At 36.5% G+C, this 16,286-nt stretch overlaps 2 protein-coding genes across 2 annotated transcripts in view; one reads left to right on the top strand and one right to left on the bottom strand.

The window, feature by feature from the left end:
* Positions 1 to 16,286, top strand: part of LOC129724507 (uncharacterized) — a 589,670-nt gene that overhangs the window by 324,514 nt on the left and 248,870 nt on the right. The gene's annotated exons all lie outside the window — the stretch shown is intronic.
* Positions 2,541 to 13,102, bottom strand: LOC129724508 (17-beta-hydroxysteroid dehydrogenase 13-like). Its single transcript, XM_055679462.1, has 5 exons — positions 12,198 to 13,102; positions 3,495 to 3,567; positions 3,256 to 3,439; positions 3,076 to 3,201; positions 2,541 to 3,020 (listed from the first exon to the last, which is right to left on the bottom strand). Exons 1-5 carry the CDS (start codon positions 12,771 to 12,773, stop codon positions 2,948 to 2,950), a joined length of 1,032 nt encoding a protein of 343 aa, XP_055535437.1. The 5' UTR covers positions 12,774 to 13,102; the 3' UTR covers positions 2,541 to 2,947.

Below are 16,286 nucleotides of genomic sequence, written 5' to 3'. Positions count from 1 at the left end.
CTGAAAGTTTTCCGAAGCGATTTATCTCGCCTTCCAATATTTGGAATAAACTTAACTTTAGTTTGCCTCCAGCTGGTAGGTATAGACTTTAGTGTCAGATCTCGGTAATGAGTGAAATAACTAACGATTTACTCTTTTGGAACATTATCAGCAATATTTCATCCATCCCCAGAGATTTAATTGGCTGGAATAAATCAATTGCTCACTCGATCCTCGGTCCACTAAATATGGTGAAGGCTAACTCCTGAGCTCTTATCCTCCTAGTCATATTGGGGCCAGGCGATATTTCAGTTCGATCTTACTTTTCATCAGTGTTGATAGTGAAAGACCCTGGGAAGTGTGTCCTGAGAGTTTCTGGTGAAAGTACCATACTCTTCCACGGTCTCCCTAGCCCGTTGTAGTGATCTTTAGATAGGTCTTTCTGTAACCTAGCAAAAGTCGCAGTGTTTTCGATTCGTTCACACATATGCCTCGAACTATCAAGACAAAAGTGCCTCGAACTATCAAGACAAAAGTCTTGATTTCCCGATTTACCTATTGTACTCTGTCAGGGACTTCTTGAAATCTTCCTAATTTCCCAGCTAGCTGGCATCCCGCCATGTTTCGAGGACTAACATCTCAGCGTGTGTGTGAACGAGATAGCATATCACCGCCACTTTTCATACGCATAACATAGCATCTGTCAATGGGACCTGCAAATCGCGGATCCGCTGCGATGTTACCTGCGATGAAACAAAGCAAATAGGATAGGGAGGCCAGCTAGCTGTAATTTCCCGTGATTTTTGCTCTATTAGAAAGTGTCTTAGTGGACTTTCTAAGCTTCTCTAGCTTCCACCAATGTGTGTTATTATTGTTATTTGTATTGAATGATTGTAAGCAGTTTACTTGTTTTCAGCTCATATGAGGACTCTGGTTCTTATACAGTCTTGATCAGGGTAGGGAAATGTACTAGTACGCTACAGTATTCACACGACAGTAGCAAGATTTTTGTAATTACCACTGTGGAATGAAACACTACGCGACAGTAGCCACTACCGAAGTTTCATACGATCTGCTTTATCTCTTGCTTTTTGTCACGAATTCAATATGAACAACAATTCTCTCGCTCACTTCTCTTTATAATGTAGTCATTGTATAGACAATCTCTGGCTCGTGGGTTATTGACTGTAGCTGTCTGTGCTATTTATTGCATTTATGACGAATTGAAGTGGAATTAATTTACTTAGCATCGATTTTCATTTGGGTCCGAGGACGGTAATTGAACTTGTAAGATTCATGCTTTTATTGTCCTGCTTTTGCTTAAATATGCCAAATTTGAATGAGACTTTCGCTGAAGCGAACTATTTTCGAATGAAAAAAATTAGAAGTTGGGATTCAAATCTTCTGGTGTACACGATTGATGATGTTTTTCGGTAGTACACATATAGAAATTATTTATTTTCCATTTTATTACTGTACTAAACTGTCGCATGATTGCTAATTATTGTCATTCGCACAATGTGACAGTCGAGATATCTAAGCGGCTGGAGATCGGTACAAAAGAGAACCGTTAACCATCCGTGTTGGCTTCTAGTCACACGATTCTCTCAAATAGAGAAGCGTACAGTTGAACGATGCTGTCGCAGTCTGCAAGAGGGGCAACAGTGCTTTTCGATACGGTGTCATGCAAAAATGTCAACTGTTCGACACACTGGTCTTGATCTTTTGTATTGTCAAAGGTCCTTCTTCTGCTAGCTTGCTATGAAACAGGATCCAGTCGGTTTCTGGTTGGATTTCCCCAACTTCATAGTTAAAGAGTATTTGCTTGTGACCTGATAGGGCTTAGTAGATGTTTGGCTTAGTGAACTGCATATTCCCCGCGAATGCACAAATTTGAGAATCGAAAATAATGTCCGGAAAGGGCGTATACATTTTAAAATACACTGTAGCACCGAAACAAATTGTTTGGAATTTATAATTGCAAAAAGAGTTGATTTTGTCCATATTGTTCATTGAAAAGAGGTATCATGAAAATCCAAACTTTCCCCATTTTTCAGAGCAAAAATAATACATGACTCCTTAACTATTACTAGTTGATACCAGGAAACATGTTTTAAAAACTTTAATTATAGTGATTTGTTCTTGGAAAACATATATTCTAGATTACCTAAGCTCTAAATTTGCAATCTTATTCTGACAATTCATTAACTTGTCCAAATAGCATTTCATACAGCCAGCTGCGAGCATCTGATAAAATTTAAGATTAGACAAGAATTTGCGTCTGCTGTAGTTACTATTCGAATGCAGCGCGTGTCCTCACTCAGGTGGGGTGGAAATTATAATGTAGTTGTAAAAAGCAAATCGTTCCGGTCGCTCATTTGAATTTCATATGTGCTGCGTGCAGGTTCGTTGCATCATTGAACACTCGTTTTCATGTAAAGTTAAGATTGACTATTGGAGTGACGGTAACAATGACAAACTTGAACCCTGTAACTCATTTTTTTTACTTGCACTGCACCGAGGCCCTATTTCGGATTCAATTAAGTTTATTTATTCTTACTTGACCCACATCCCCCATGTAAGTTTATTTATTGTAATTCGCAAGTCAATGTACTCGATAACTGAACCGATAAACAAACTAGCTTTGAATTTCATGGAAACGCATACCGTTAACTAGCATTAAATGACACTCTAATGCACGGATGATATTCCACTTATCGTTGGCGTTGAGATAATGGCTAGTTTAAGCGTACAATCAGATGCAGTAATGCAACACATCCACCCTGTCACGCAACTTGATCATTATTCATAGCGTTCCAGGTTGTTGCGAAAATGCATTGCATTGCGTGACGACGAAATTATAGAGTTGAGAGAGGTACTGCTGCACTGCAGCTGCGGATGCGAATTGAAAAAACAGAAATGTTACAAGTTTCCTTTGGGTCAGGTAAAACAGCTGATGACTTTAGACCTATTTGGTAAGTTTCGGTACTGTCCCCAGGCAGACATCGACGGTAGAATGAACTAACGCTGTTGGGATGAGGCTGAAAAATGCTTTACAATGATATTTATTTTTTGAAGATTTCTGGGAAGACTTACGGGAAAACTGTCGTCAGCAATTTGATCATAAAATGGCTCGGCACAATTTCGGCCTTGTTAGCTCGAACAGCATCCACAACCATGTTAGCTACGCTTTCCGGCGAATTCCACGGAATCTTTATCTTACTAGAATGAACGCTTTGTAGAAGAGTTTAATGTTATCTTGTTACAGTAGATTACCTTAGACTTTGTACGAAGTCGACGAATTCCTTCCGCGTAGCGACTCCAGCAGGGTAAACACAGGTGGTATGTATGCAGTCTGATAAGTCATCCATGTAGATTTCCTCCTTCAGTGCTGCCATCAGACCTTTCACTCCGAATTTCGTCGTGGTGTAGCTTATCGTTCTACCGCAGGGTATGATTCCTGTTTGCGGGAAACACATGCAATTTTACGTTGAAATCTATCTGAGTATACGAACCAAACATCGAGCAGATTGCAACGATGTGACCCCGTCCTCTCTCGACCATTCCTTCTTTAAATTCGCGAATCGTCTGAAAGTACGTAAGATAACAAGAAAAAAAAAGGCTGTTAGTGTCACACTTCACCAACATTTCTTGTGAAATTGAAACATGTTTTTATAGGTGTTACCGGCCATTCGTTTTTCATACCTACTCGTATTACTATCGATCAAAATCAACTTGACCTTCCGTGTCGATTGGTCTAACATGTACCTGATGATCGCCTCATGCACGTCGAGTGCGCGATCGCAGGCATGGTCGAACATGGTGCAGTTCAAGAAGGTTATGCACACAAAAGTTCAACGAACAGTCGGTACTCATTGTCTTAGGAATGATAATTAAGTTGTGGTTTTCCAGTTCTACAGCAAAATTGTTGCACTGTAAACTTTTGAGTGTATGCCAGCGGAAGGTGTACAGGCGGTTGCGTTAGCACCGACTTGCATAGTAACAAGTGTTCAACGGCTTAGAATGAAAAGCAATGCCCTTCTCCATGGGGTATTTCTTTCGAGTTTAGTATCAAACGCCTAACATTGAAGGTCGTTTTTGCGGCAGGAGTAAATTTGTTAATCAGTTGCCGCTTGAAAGGCCGGTTTTTTTCTAATCAATAACATTTTACTGAAGACCTTGAATGAATCTCCGCAGGCTGGCTTAGGCCGGTGAAAGTTGGATGGTTTTTATGCTCATTGGTTGATCTTTTTGTTTTGACTCGATCAAATTAGAGATTATCAATTGGAGCAAGTTATAGGCAAAATTAGGAATTTCGCTTAAGCTTACAAAATTTTTGCTAGTAGCTGGTGCTTTGAAATGCCAATATCGCGAAATTATTCTAAATTAGCTGAAACCATAAACGGACAGTTTGGATTAAGATTAAACTTTGTATCTGTTTTCGACTAGAGGATACATGACTTTTCCAAAGGTATTTGAGCCATTCTGACTAATGAACTATTTTTGATGATGACGCTCATGTCTTGGTAGTTAAAGTCTTTGAAATACAATTGATTTTTTGACAGGGAAAAATATACGCTAGAAAAAATTGCTACTCTGTTCTCAATAGTGAACAAATTTGTAGAAAATTGCATTATATTATTTCTACTAATTTTGATCGTAAAAAAATGTTGGTATCAAGCTTCCAAATTCGAACTTTTTTAATGTAAACTTACGTTTCACTTGGAAATAACTATTTTAATCTGAAATGCTCTTGGTCATCTCAAAGTGCAATCGTTATTAAGATATTTTATGAAAACATTTTATTTTCACATGGTAAAGTTCCTTGTGACGCAATTGAGAGGACGTTGTAACATTCGATTACGAGTGCAATGACATTATTCGACTGGGCTAGATTACACTGAAGGAATATTATCAAGGTGCAGAAGAATTGAAGTAGGAAACTATAACTGTCATTGTTTTAAACCTATAACTGTTTAAAATAGCAGCTATGAAAGTGTATTCGAATACGTGAAGTGACTTAAAATCATTTATACAAGACTGTATAATATAACAAATAATTAACTACAAAATTGATAGTTAAAAGGAAAGTCGACCGATGGATCATAAAGATACTTTCGAATAAGCTTTTGGAAATTAAATTCTTTTTTTAAGCTGGTTTAACAATCATGAATAAAGGTATGAAAATTGGTTCTTATAAGCAGTGTGAAAATTATTATTTTGACATCAAGTATAAGTTTTGATATCAATTTATCATGATAGAATTTCAAAAATGATCAAAAATTCTATATTTTGCAATATCAGTTCACAGTTCACCTTCACTGTTTGTTAAGATGTAGAAACTCAAGTCTAAAAATCAATTCGGTGCTACCCGTCATTAATTCTTCAAAAATTTCACCTGCTAAAATAGATACACACACACTCATCAGTTGAAAGTTTATGCGAATTCACAACGACCTGTATCGGAGCTATGGATAACGGTGCACAGATTGAAGGCCGCATTCGACATTGTGAATCATCATATCATCTTTTTTAAAAACTGTCTGTTTCTAATACGATGTCCATCTGTCTTCGTTCATATCTGAGCGATAGATTTCAATGCGTAAAAATTGGTCCAAAGAAACCAGCTACTTCTTCGTCATGTTCTAATGTGCCCCAAGGAAGCAACTTAAGACCTCTGTTGTTTACACTCTGCTTTAACGACGTGGTAATTCTGCAAAATAGTCATCTATGCCGACATCTACATGAAAATCTATCTCGTGGTACTAAGAGTAGCTGACTGTAGAGAATTACAGGAACTAATGGTTCGTTTTGAATTCTGGTGCACTTTAAACTTTCCAATATTGAGTGTAGCATAATGTTCCTGATAACTTTCCTACAACTGATCCGAGTTGGTCTTTGAAGTTTAATTTCCTATATGAAAGTCAATATACAGTTCCACACAAATTAAAAAGATCCATGTTATGTCGTTTACATTCTTTCCATGGAATCGGTTCAGTTCATACAGGTAATGTTTTGATGTTGGCGTTGAGGATACAAAAATAAATCTGTTATATATTAGTTATAAAATTTTTGGATCGAATAGTGTAATTCGTGTAATTTAAATTATGTTTTTGCTCCATTACCGTTTAGAGTATTTTTTTTATTCGTGATCTATTTCGACTGTTGTGACTTCAAATTTAAGGTGTTTATGGCTTGCAGTTTTTTCGCAAAAATCAAACCAGAAGTTTGTCCACTGTCCTACGTTTTGGCTGAGTGTATTAACCATTTTTTTCGGGTATTGTTTTAGATTATTTTGGTGTGCATAGCGAAAAAAAATATGCCATGTCTTACTACACTATTTAAAGTACTTCTAAACAGAAGTCAATTTTATATATTGTTCCATCGTTGTATCCACCTACTCTTCACTTACTCTATGAGAAAAAGGAACGTTCTTATGAAATATAGAAAGACCAGAATCAAACTATACAAGCCACAAACTGAATCTGTACATCGAACTAAATAATGAAATCCACGGTTCATATCACGTAAAAATTGAAGTGTGCGTAACCAGATCATTTATGAGCGAAACTAGCGATAACTGATTAAATTTGGAACCAGTACAATGCATGTGCGTTGGGCATAACGCATTTGATGCTCTAGCGCATTTTGAATGTATTGCGTAGCTCCGAACCACTACACTTATAAAGCATCAACCGATGTTCAGATGGCTGGCATCGTTAAAGCAGTGCAACCAGCAAGCAATACTGATAAGTTGGGTACTGACTAAATTGAAGAAATTATTGTCTGATCGATTCACTTTCATAAGTCAGGTAATTTGAAAACATCATTCAATCATTAACAATAAACAAAAACATTAAATTTGTCCAAAACATTTCGCATTTAATTATGACTCTGGTTTTATTCACATGCTTTCGGTTCTGCGTTACTGGCACCAGCGTCAATAACTTCTGCGGCAACAGCGCTCGTAATTGGCTGTTTCGGTTGCTGAGGATTTTTAGGGATGCACGAGCCGTTGATACACACCGGCTCGCGAAAGTAAAGAACGGTTTTTTGAGCGCCTCGGAACTGATCGTTCGCCCGAAGCCGAAGTTTACCGAGACATTACGATTTTTGTGTATATGATACATATTCTGATTTTAATCTCTGTCAATGTATTTCTTGTACAACGTTTGCGTTATGCGTATCACGCATTGATTGTGCGAAGTCAGAGCAATTTCTGTACGAATTGAAAGGACACATTGGATGTTTAAAGCTTGAACTTTTGCGTGAGAAGAAAGTCAAAAAATAGAAAAAGATAACACTATAATTCCTGGAGCTGTATGTTTTAATTCAACAAGAAGCGGATAAAATGAAAGAAAATTAAGATTGAAATTTCAAAAAAACCGACGGCCTCAAAATAGATAAAACGTTATTACAAGAACCTAAAAATCATTTAAGACAAGTACACTTAAGTCCGTAAGTCGCAGGAATCGAGAGATAACGATTGAATGAGATTTGAAATTCTCACCTGAAATAACAAAAAAAAAAAATTACCAAAAACAGAAATTGAAAAAAAAATCAGATGTTGACAGTGCAAGCTCGATCATAGCAAACTGAAAATAGATCGAAAATTAGCGTTTAAAAGTTGAAGATTGTAACTGTTAAAACTTAAATTTTTGAATCGATGATAGTAAATAGCATTATGTATCAAAATGTTAAAATCATGAAACATCAATATCTCAAAAACTTCACAACCGATTTGAACAAAATCGGTTTCATATGAAAGGGCTACCTGAAATGCCCTTAACTTTTGAGTTTTATAAAGATTGAACTTGTGGTTCACAAGTTATGAAAAGAAACGTGTTCTGAAGACTGTTTAATCTCACTCATGTTTCTCAGAGATGGCTGCACCGATTTTCATGAAATCAGTGTCAAATGGAAGGTCTAGTTGCCCCATAAGACCCTATTGATTTGTTTTGTAATCGGACTATTACTTTGCGTGTTATGTTTAAAAATGTGGAATCCAGCTATGAATAGGAACATATTCCGAAGACTACTTGGACTTACTCAATTTTTTAGATCAATTTTTTAGAACCTCAAGAGTGAATATACATTTATTGGATTGAAGTGTTCTTGTAAAACTATTTTCACAAATAATAAGTTTGAATGATAAAGGCTGGGTCTGACCGCTAGGTGGATTAATTTAGGTTTTATGTAAATTTTTGTCTTGAATCCTGCTTGCAATGAAAATTTCAGTTCTTGATCAAAAATTTTTTTTATTTGTGTTTTGAAGGGTTTTATCTAAAAATTTTTAGAAAATTTTTTTTTTTTTTGTGATGATTGATGGGCTCTGGGAGTCAACAAACTGAATGCTATGCTGAACTGAACCATGAAAAATATTCAAAAACAACCCCACAAAAATAAAAAATATGTATGGAAAAATTTAGGAATTGAACAGAATTGAGAAAAGTGCAAAAGAGTAGGTTTATAGCTTAAAAAAGTCATGTTTTCATAAATTACGTTTGGGCAACCTGAAAACAATTTTTTAGAAAGTCGAAATAATCTACAAAAATGCTATAAATAACATTATCTTTTAATTTAGGGTTGAGCACCTTGATTTTTTCAACATCATTTTTTGGGACACCCTATTGTATATCGATGACAGCAAGTTCTCAACGAATTCGACTCTCATGGAATTGCACAGCACTCCCTGCTCCCCGTACGTTCGGTACATAATCCGACAGCCACTGACGACAGCACACACATGCAATGCCAAACGGGCCGTTATTTCTCATCTCCTTATATCTGTTGGCTCTTCCAAGCTGTCGTTAAGACAGCCTATAATCCACGACATGCTCCGGCACGAATCCGAGCGGGATGTCAGGTGATTATGATTCACGATAGTATGGCCGATGCTATAATGAAGGCGAGATGGTGAGAAGTACGTTTTTTTTCACGTGGTGAATAATACCATCAATGGAAACACATATGAAACGGTTTGCTTCGTATTCATTATGGCACCGGCCTAAGCAAAAGTAGAAACAAAAAAGTGGGAGTCAATGACAGCCGAAGTCGATGAGCAGGCTGCCAACAGCGTAAGCCAACAGGACATCCTCAAAATGAACAGGTTGTCATGTCCGAACGAACAAAATACTTGCGCAAGAATGAGCTGTCAGGTGCAACACAAGACTGTTTCGTTGCCTTGTGTGAGCTTTAGCTGTATGTGAGCTCTCATGAATAGCTTATTCATGAAGCTGTTGGAGTAAAAAGAGAGAACAGTCGTCAGTATAATGTCGCACCACAGTCTTTTTCCGAAGCCTGGTATCAGGTCTATGTTATTTATTATGGGCTGTTGAAACCAAACGAAACCATCACTGGGGAATGGTATCGACTTCAAATGTGATTTAATTTTTTTTAGCTTGACGACCGCACATTGTCTAGTTGCTTGATTAATCATTCTGGTAATACTGGTCATTAAAATGGAAAAAAGTGCATTCCAAAAGCTCAAACCGGAAAAAAATGAAAGATTAAAACTCTTCAACCATTCCTGTGAATTTTGGTGTCCCTAGCCATTTTTCCAGTTTGAGCTTTTGGAGTGCACCTGAGTTGACCTGTGTTATTTACCTTGTAACTTTAAGGATACTAGCTCTCCGGGGGGAACGGTTTCGACTTCAATTTAAGCGATTAGGCAGTGCACTGTACGGAAAATGGCAATAATACGAGCAAAAGCACGAAAAAGTGATTCGTTAAAATTTACATACAAAAGCTCAAAGGGGAAGTCCTGCCTCATTCACTACTTGTTCTTTTTTCGATGATCTGGCTGATCAGCGGCTCTGCTCATATGAAGACAACGAAAAGTGACTTGGTCCGTAGATAGCCTCAAAAGACAAACACTTTTATTGTAACGGTATTCGAACTCATCCAGAAAAAAATGGGTCGAACTTGTAGTTGGCGTTGGGCAATAAATACTTTGAGTGATTTATAGGTAACTATTTTTCTAAAAATAAGCTGCATTTTAATTCAAAGAAACAGTCAAAATTCAAAATTGCAGAAGTTGAAAAATTGTAGAGTTGATCAATGAAAACAATAAACATGAACATTCAAATCGGTCACAAGTTGAGAAATAGAATCGTTGAAAAATCGAACCAAAAAATCTTAATATCATGAAGTCTCAGTATAAAATCAACGAACTGAAAAGTTATCAAAATGAAAAAAAAAAAAAAACGGGAAAAATAACCATAAACTAGCTGAAAAATAGAAGATATAAAAACCGCGGCAAGATCAATGACTAGCTATCAAAAACTCTTTCAGGTTTTTCACGCGGGTTGCTTTATCCAATAACTTAAAAACCATACAAGATATCGATCTCATTTCAATCACGTTTTCCGTTTCAGAACACGAGTCATCATATATCAGTTAAAAAAAAAATCACATTTTATGGTGTAAATACTGAAAACTTATAACATTGTATTTTGGCCTTTAAAATGATCGCTATCACATTCAGTAAAAACTCAAACGTTTTGGGACTGTTTTCTACGTCATTTTTTCAACTCTATTTAGTCTTTTTCCCTACAAATTTGAAGCTTATCGCCCGCTAAACCTGAATGGATAACAATATGGATACATGGTAAAGTTCGAGGATGAGAAAATCTGTGAAACGACAATTTGAAAGCTCAAAACAATGAGAAGTAGTCTAGTTTAGTTTTCAGGAGTTAGGTGAGTCTGTAGGTCTTTCAAATCTAACAAAAATCGAAAAATTGAAACAGTAAGCAAGTCAAAAAGTCCTATTATGGAAAGTTGGACACTTATGAATTTAAAAGATCAAAAAGACGAAAGTATGTTTAACACTTAAAAACTCGTTCCAGTCGAAGAAGCCGAGTCTTGAAAAATAGAAGTAGGAAAACACTATCGACTCGAAAAGATATTCGACAAACTGAATCAGTATGAAAAAATCGAAGCTTAAAATATACTGTTCTGCTTCTACATTAAAAATATATATTTTATACTTTTTTTTCACGCGGGGGATACATTGCACATTTTTATTAAACCGAGTCAAATACTAAACTGATTTGAAAAAATAACATTCCGAATCGTTTCAAAACGTTATGACTTCGTGTGAATAAAATAATGGTCAGTCTTTAGCACAAAATGCCAAAAAATCCAACTTGATCGAGTCACAGTTCGATAACAGTTTTCAATTTAATTTTTAAAAAAATTTGCAGATTATATCTTTTTGATTTGCGTATATTATTTCACAGCATATTTAAATTTGATTCTACATATGTTTATAAATCAAATCATGTTAGGAATGATGTATTAAAAAAAACATTTATTTGAACTAAACAAAGCTTATTGGTTGAACAAAATATTCGATTTTTTAATAAGTAACCTCAGCAGTTTGCTTCCGCTTCTATTTCCTCAGCCGCAAATTGTATACACTTTAATATTTGATAAACAGATTCATTCACGACTGGTGAATGATTTCATCATTTTAAAATAAAAACTTCTCCCTAATTCCGAAAAAATCTTAATGTGCATTCGGATGATCGGATCGGATTATGAACGGATGATTGATTGATACATAAACATAAAACAAACGAGAACGAGGTCTAAGGATTTGAGAGCTATTCATAGAAAACATAAAAATGATTGAAATACGTTAAGAAAAATATCAATCAATATTTGATTATTTGACGCGACACTGTCACTAAGACGGAGCTCTAAGAGATTGTAGTAATCGCCAGCAATGATAAATGTGGGTCATCGTCATTAACCAACCCCGACTTGTCTACTCGAACCTCAATCATTGCACATTTTTTGCTGTTAGAGGATAAGTATTACATTATCCATCGAAGCGAACTTGTGTAATATATCCATGTTTACCATACGTTGCATTTACACTTAGGTATAACATGGTTTTTAAAATCAATTACCTCTCCAAAATTCAGAGACCAAATGTCAAGGAAGCTTAATCTGCGATTCAATAATGCATCACAACTGCACAACAGATGCTCTTGTTTCTAGCTTTTCCCACCCTAAAAGTGACAAATATTACTCTGAAGCCGGCCAACAATTTTAAGAGTTGTGAATTTTATTCGTATGTTTGCAATTAAAATTTTTACTACTTCAGCCAGAAGAAATTATCTTTAGTAAAATTATTTATTATAAGATTTGTCCAACTCTCAGTTAGTCACAATTGCCAAATATAATAAGCATCAACCGAAGCAAAAACTCACCCAGAAGTGCGCCATTAGGTTCACATCGATGATCCTCCGAATGTCTTCTGCTTTACCCTCAGAAAGAGACAGCATAGCCAGCAGCCCAGCATTGTTGACCAGTATGTCAACCGGTCCCAGCGAGCGTTCGACGTCTTTCCGCAGCTGCTGCACCGAACCGTAATCTCCCACGTCCACACGGAACGCATCCACCGGTTTGCCAAAACGTTGCCGAATTTCCTCGGCGGTCTTCTGTGCACTCACTAGGTCAATATCAGCCACCGCTACGGAACAACCGTCCTGCGCCAATCGCAGACACAAAGCACGCCCCAGACCATTTCCCCCGCCCGTCACTAGTGCCACTTGGTTCGCAATAGATTTGTGTCGCGCCGGTAGAATCGTCCTGAGTAGGTCACGCAATAGACCAGGCAGCGCCACTATCACTAGCTTTATTACCATGGGAATTAACTCCAGCAGGATGAATTTAGCTTTCTTCTGCAGCCGCTTGCCGCTATCCACACATCTGGGGGCCTTTCTTCGCTCCGCCGCTTCATACAATCCGTCCGAATGTGTGAAGTATGCTCCTTCGAGGGCCATTCTGACGCTTTTCGTTGCTCACCCGGTCGTACGCTCGATCAAAACGCGACTGAATAACGCCCCGCTATGTTCAAATAAATGCCTAGCTATTATTATTCGAAACGTCTGTCTTTCTCGTGGTGTTACGTGTGGCGAACTGCCCCCTTGCCCGGCACCGGCACTGTTGTTGTTGTTTTGGGTGAAACGTTCTACCGGTGGTTAGTGCTCTCTGTGTATGTGGGTATGTGTGTGTGCGGTAATAAGCCGCGAGAAGTAATTAAAGGAAATTGGGGGCTATACACATTGAATGATGTTTTATGTTTTTTTTGCAGAATTGCTGGAAAACCAGATTGTTTATTTCATGCAAAATAATAACAAAAATAATTGTGATTGGTTTAAATGCTAACAGGCAAAGTTTGTTTTCAATTGTGTCGAGCTGAGGTACTACTTTACTTTCATGATTTGCTAAGTTTGAGTGTGTAAAATGAAAGTCTAATTTGTCTTCAAACATTCAGTTACTGGCTTTAATGAACTCTAACAATTCCGTAAATGTGTGAACCTTCCTTTTCGATCAAAATCACTTCATTACTTTACCATCTGATTTTATAATAAAAAAACACACGCTGGACACAAACCGTAGATCAAAGACATCTTATTTTTAAACGATAAATGTTATCAGCTCAAGCCTTATTTTGCCTCTATAAAATTTGCCTTTGGGTTGAAGATATCCGAAAAGATGACAAAGTAAATGCTGAAGGTCTCGAGAGAATTAGTGACCTAAAGTTGCTTTACATATTATATCATTGGGAACGTGGCGATTCGGAAGAATCAACCTTCATTTAGTATGATAATGAGAAAAGAATATCATTATCACCATTTTTATCATTTTCTTTTTCCCAGATTCAATTTCATGAAGTCCAGTGTATACTTGAAAAAATTGTATTGTAATTTAGTATTTTTTATTCTAGCCGCACGCAACGAGATTCATTTCGGGTCAATTTCGTTATTTATTCGAAGAGCCATTCCATGCTAAATGACCTTTCGTGCAAAGTCGAGTATTTTTGACTCAAAAGAAACTTTGCACACGTATTTGATTTGGCAAACTGAGTATTTTTTCGCGGTTGGAAACTTAGACATTAGAAAAAAAATTTAAAGGGGTGTATGTAATTTTATATAATTTGCTTTACAATATATTTCTTCACAATTAAAGTTTTTCCATACAATTAAAAGATTCTGAGCTATAATACTTGAAACAAATTGTATGCTAAAATACATACGCGCTTTCAGAAAAATACTCTTGAGTATAAACAATTTTTTCACCCATGAGAAATACTCATTTTGTTCAGCCAAATACGTGTGTCAAGTTTCATTCACATCAAAAATGTTTGATCATCATTTTTGCATTTTTCAGATCATTCTAGCTAGAAATGCTCCCTTGTCGTAATTTATTCTTAATCTTAACCATGAATTTAGGTTCGAATTGATTTTTGCCTCAAAAACGTCTTCGGTTCCATCAATCGGGTTTGATTATGGCTTATTATGTATATAAATTGAATATTTTTTCTCCGTGAGCAGAGTATATCGGCTTTAGAACGAACATAAAACAATCGAAGTTGCTAATTTTACCGAAACAAACTCTAATGTTTTCAAATCGTACCTACCGTACTGTACCGAATTTGCTGTGGCATATTCTCACATAAATTACATAAACTTCCACGTGTAAGGAAAATTTGGAAAGAAAAACATTTCAGCGGACAAATTTTTAGAGTAGACTTTTATTGTTGCCCGATAAGTGCTCGGAAGAGTTAACCACAGATCGTGTTATAAAAATCGTGATTTTTTTTATTGAATACGGTATTAAAATTACGGTTAACAAGTTTTTTTTACGAAATCGCGATTCTTGAGAGACTTTAAACGTAAAATTTAGCATAAACCCAATTTGTAGTTAGACATAAAACCCAATTTGTAGTTGTTCCCATTTTACCTAGAAAAGTGAGTATTTTCTACGGGAGCAGAAACCTAAAATTCATTTTAAATTTAGACCTATTCATTTCAACAAACAATTTATAATTAACATTGCAGCTCCATTGTATAGAAAAACTGTCTTAGAATAAGTTTGTATGTAACTAATAAAGATTTGTACAAATATATTCACTGTGAAAGTTTTTTGGTAAGGAACATTTTGGAAATTTAAATTTCCTCATGAATACGTTTATATTATGATCGATTTATTTTACTTATTTCATCGGTCAAAAAAGTGAACCCTTGACCATTTTGAGGTAAGATTTCCGGAAGTCCAATTGCAAGGGATATGTTAATTTTTAGAACTTCGCTAGAAAATCATTATACATAAGTCTCCAGACAATTTCTCTTCATAAAGCTTGAAAACAACAATTCTCTTCATAAAGCTTAAAAACTTTATCGTTATTCCTTTTTTGTAGCTTACTCATTTCGCTGCCATACGGTCGTTATTGTTTTTCCCACGGGAAACATGGTGTCTATAATCAGCACTTTATTCTGGCGAAGGAATGCCGGAAAAAATCACTGTTTCCGATTATGCATCGAATGTCTTTCTTTACCTGGTGCTATACCTGGTGCTGCTGGAAAAAAAGCAGCTGCACGATTGAGCTGAGCGCTTTTTTTCGAGAGAACAAAATTTATGTGAAATACCGTTAAACGAAATTTAAAAGTCAATTGGTGCCTCACTATGATTGTGACCATTGAATAATGTAACGACCAAGCCCCTCGTTACGGCGGCGCCGTAGATGAACGTCGACGTGGCGCTGATCAAGTCGTCTCGATCAGTCGACGGACGGAACGAAGTGTCAAAAACCCGAAGACCTAAATTCGACATTCGCTTCGTCGACGATTGGGAGAGGAGCACGATTATAACTCTGTACTTAAGTTGGTTGATACATTTTATACGATTAAATACAAAAGTACTACTAATTAAATGCTAAACTTTAACCTATAAATCGCTGAAATTGGAACCACTATTTAAAATATTAAGTAAGTTAATATTAAAATTACTATTTGCGGCAATAATTGTGAACTGAAAACTGATTAAAATTATAGTTTATAGCCATACAAAAAACGCGTGGCAATCGATACGATTTCTTCTATTCGCAAGGGTTCTTGCACTAAAATTGTGAGTAAAACTAACACTAGCTATAAACTAATTATTAAAATATATTTCCTGAATTCAGCTTGAAGCTGTCGCTATAAAAAAAAGTGTTTGCTCTCGGAATCGTGTTCTTAACCTCCCACCCCCACAAAATCTTCAAGAATTTTATGCGGGGTCAGGAATGGAGAAACATCGTTACCCCGCCGGCTACAGCTGCAAGTCCTGTACCCATCCTGACAAGGACGATGAGAAATGGGTGGCCTGCGATTCTTGCAAATTATGGGAGCATTTCGGGTGTGGAGGCGTGGACGACTCTGTCAAAAGTCTGGCCTACTTCTGTAACGAGTGTCGAAATAAAAATCCCTCGCTATCCACCCACTATTTAAAGCCGCCATCATCCGCCAGGACAC

The sequence above is a fragment of the Wyeomyia smithii genome, chromosome 2 (assembly GCF_029784165.1).
Source record: "Wyeomyia smithii strain HCP4-BCI-WySm-NY-G18 chromosome 2, ASM2978416v1, whole genome shotgun sequence".
Classification (NCBI taxonomy): Eukaryota; Metazoa; Arthropoda; class Insecta; order Diptera; family Culicidae; genus Wyeomyia; species Wyeomyia smithii.
The sequence above is the reverse complement of the archived record's forward strand: the minus strand, read 5'-3'. Positions and strand labels throughout refer to the sequence as shown.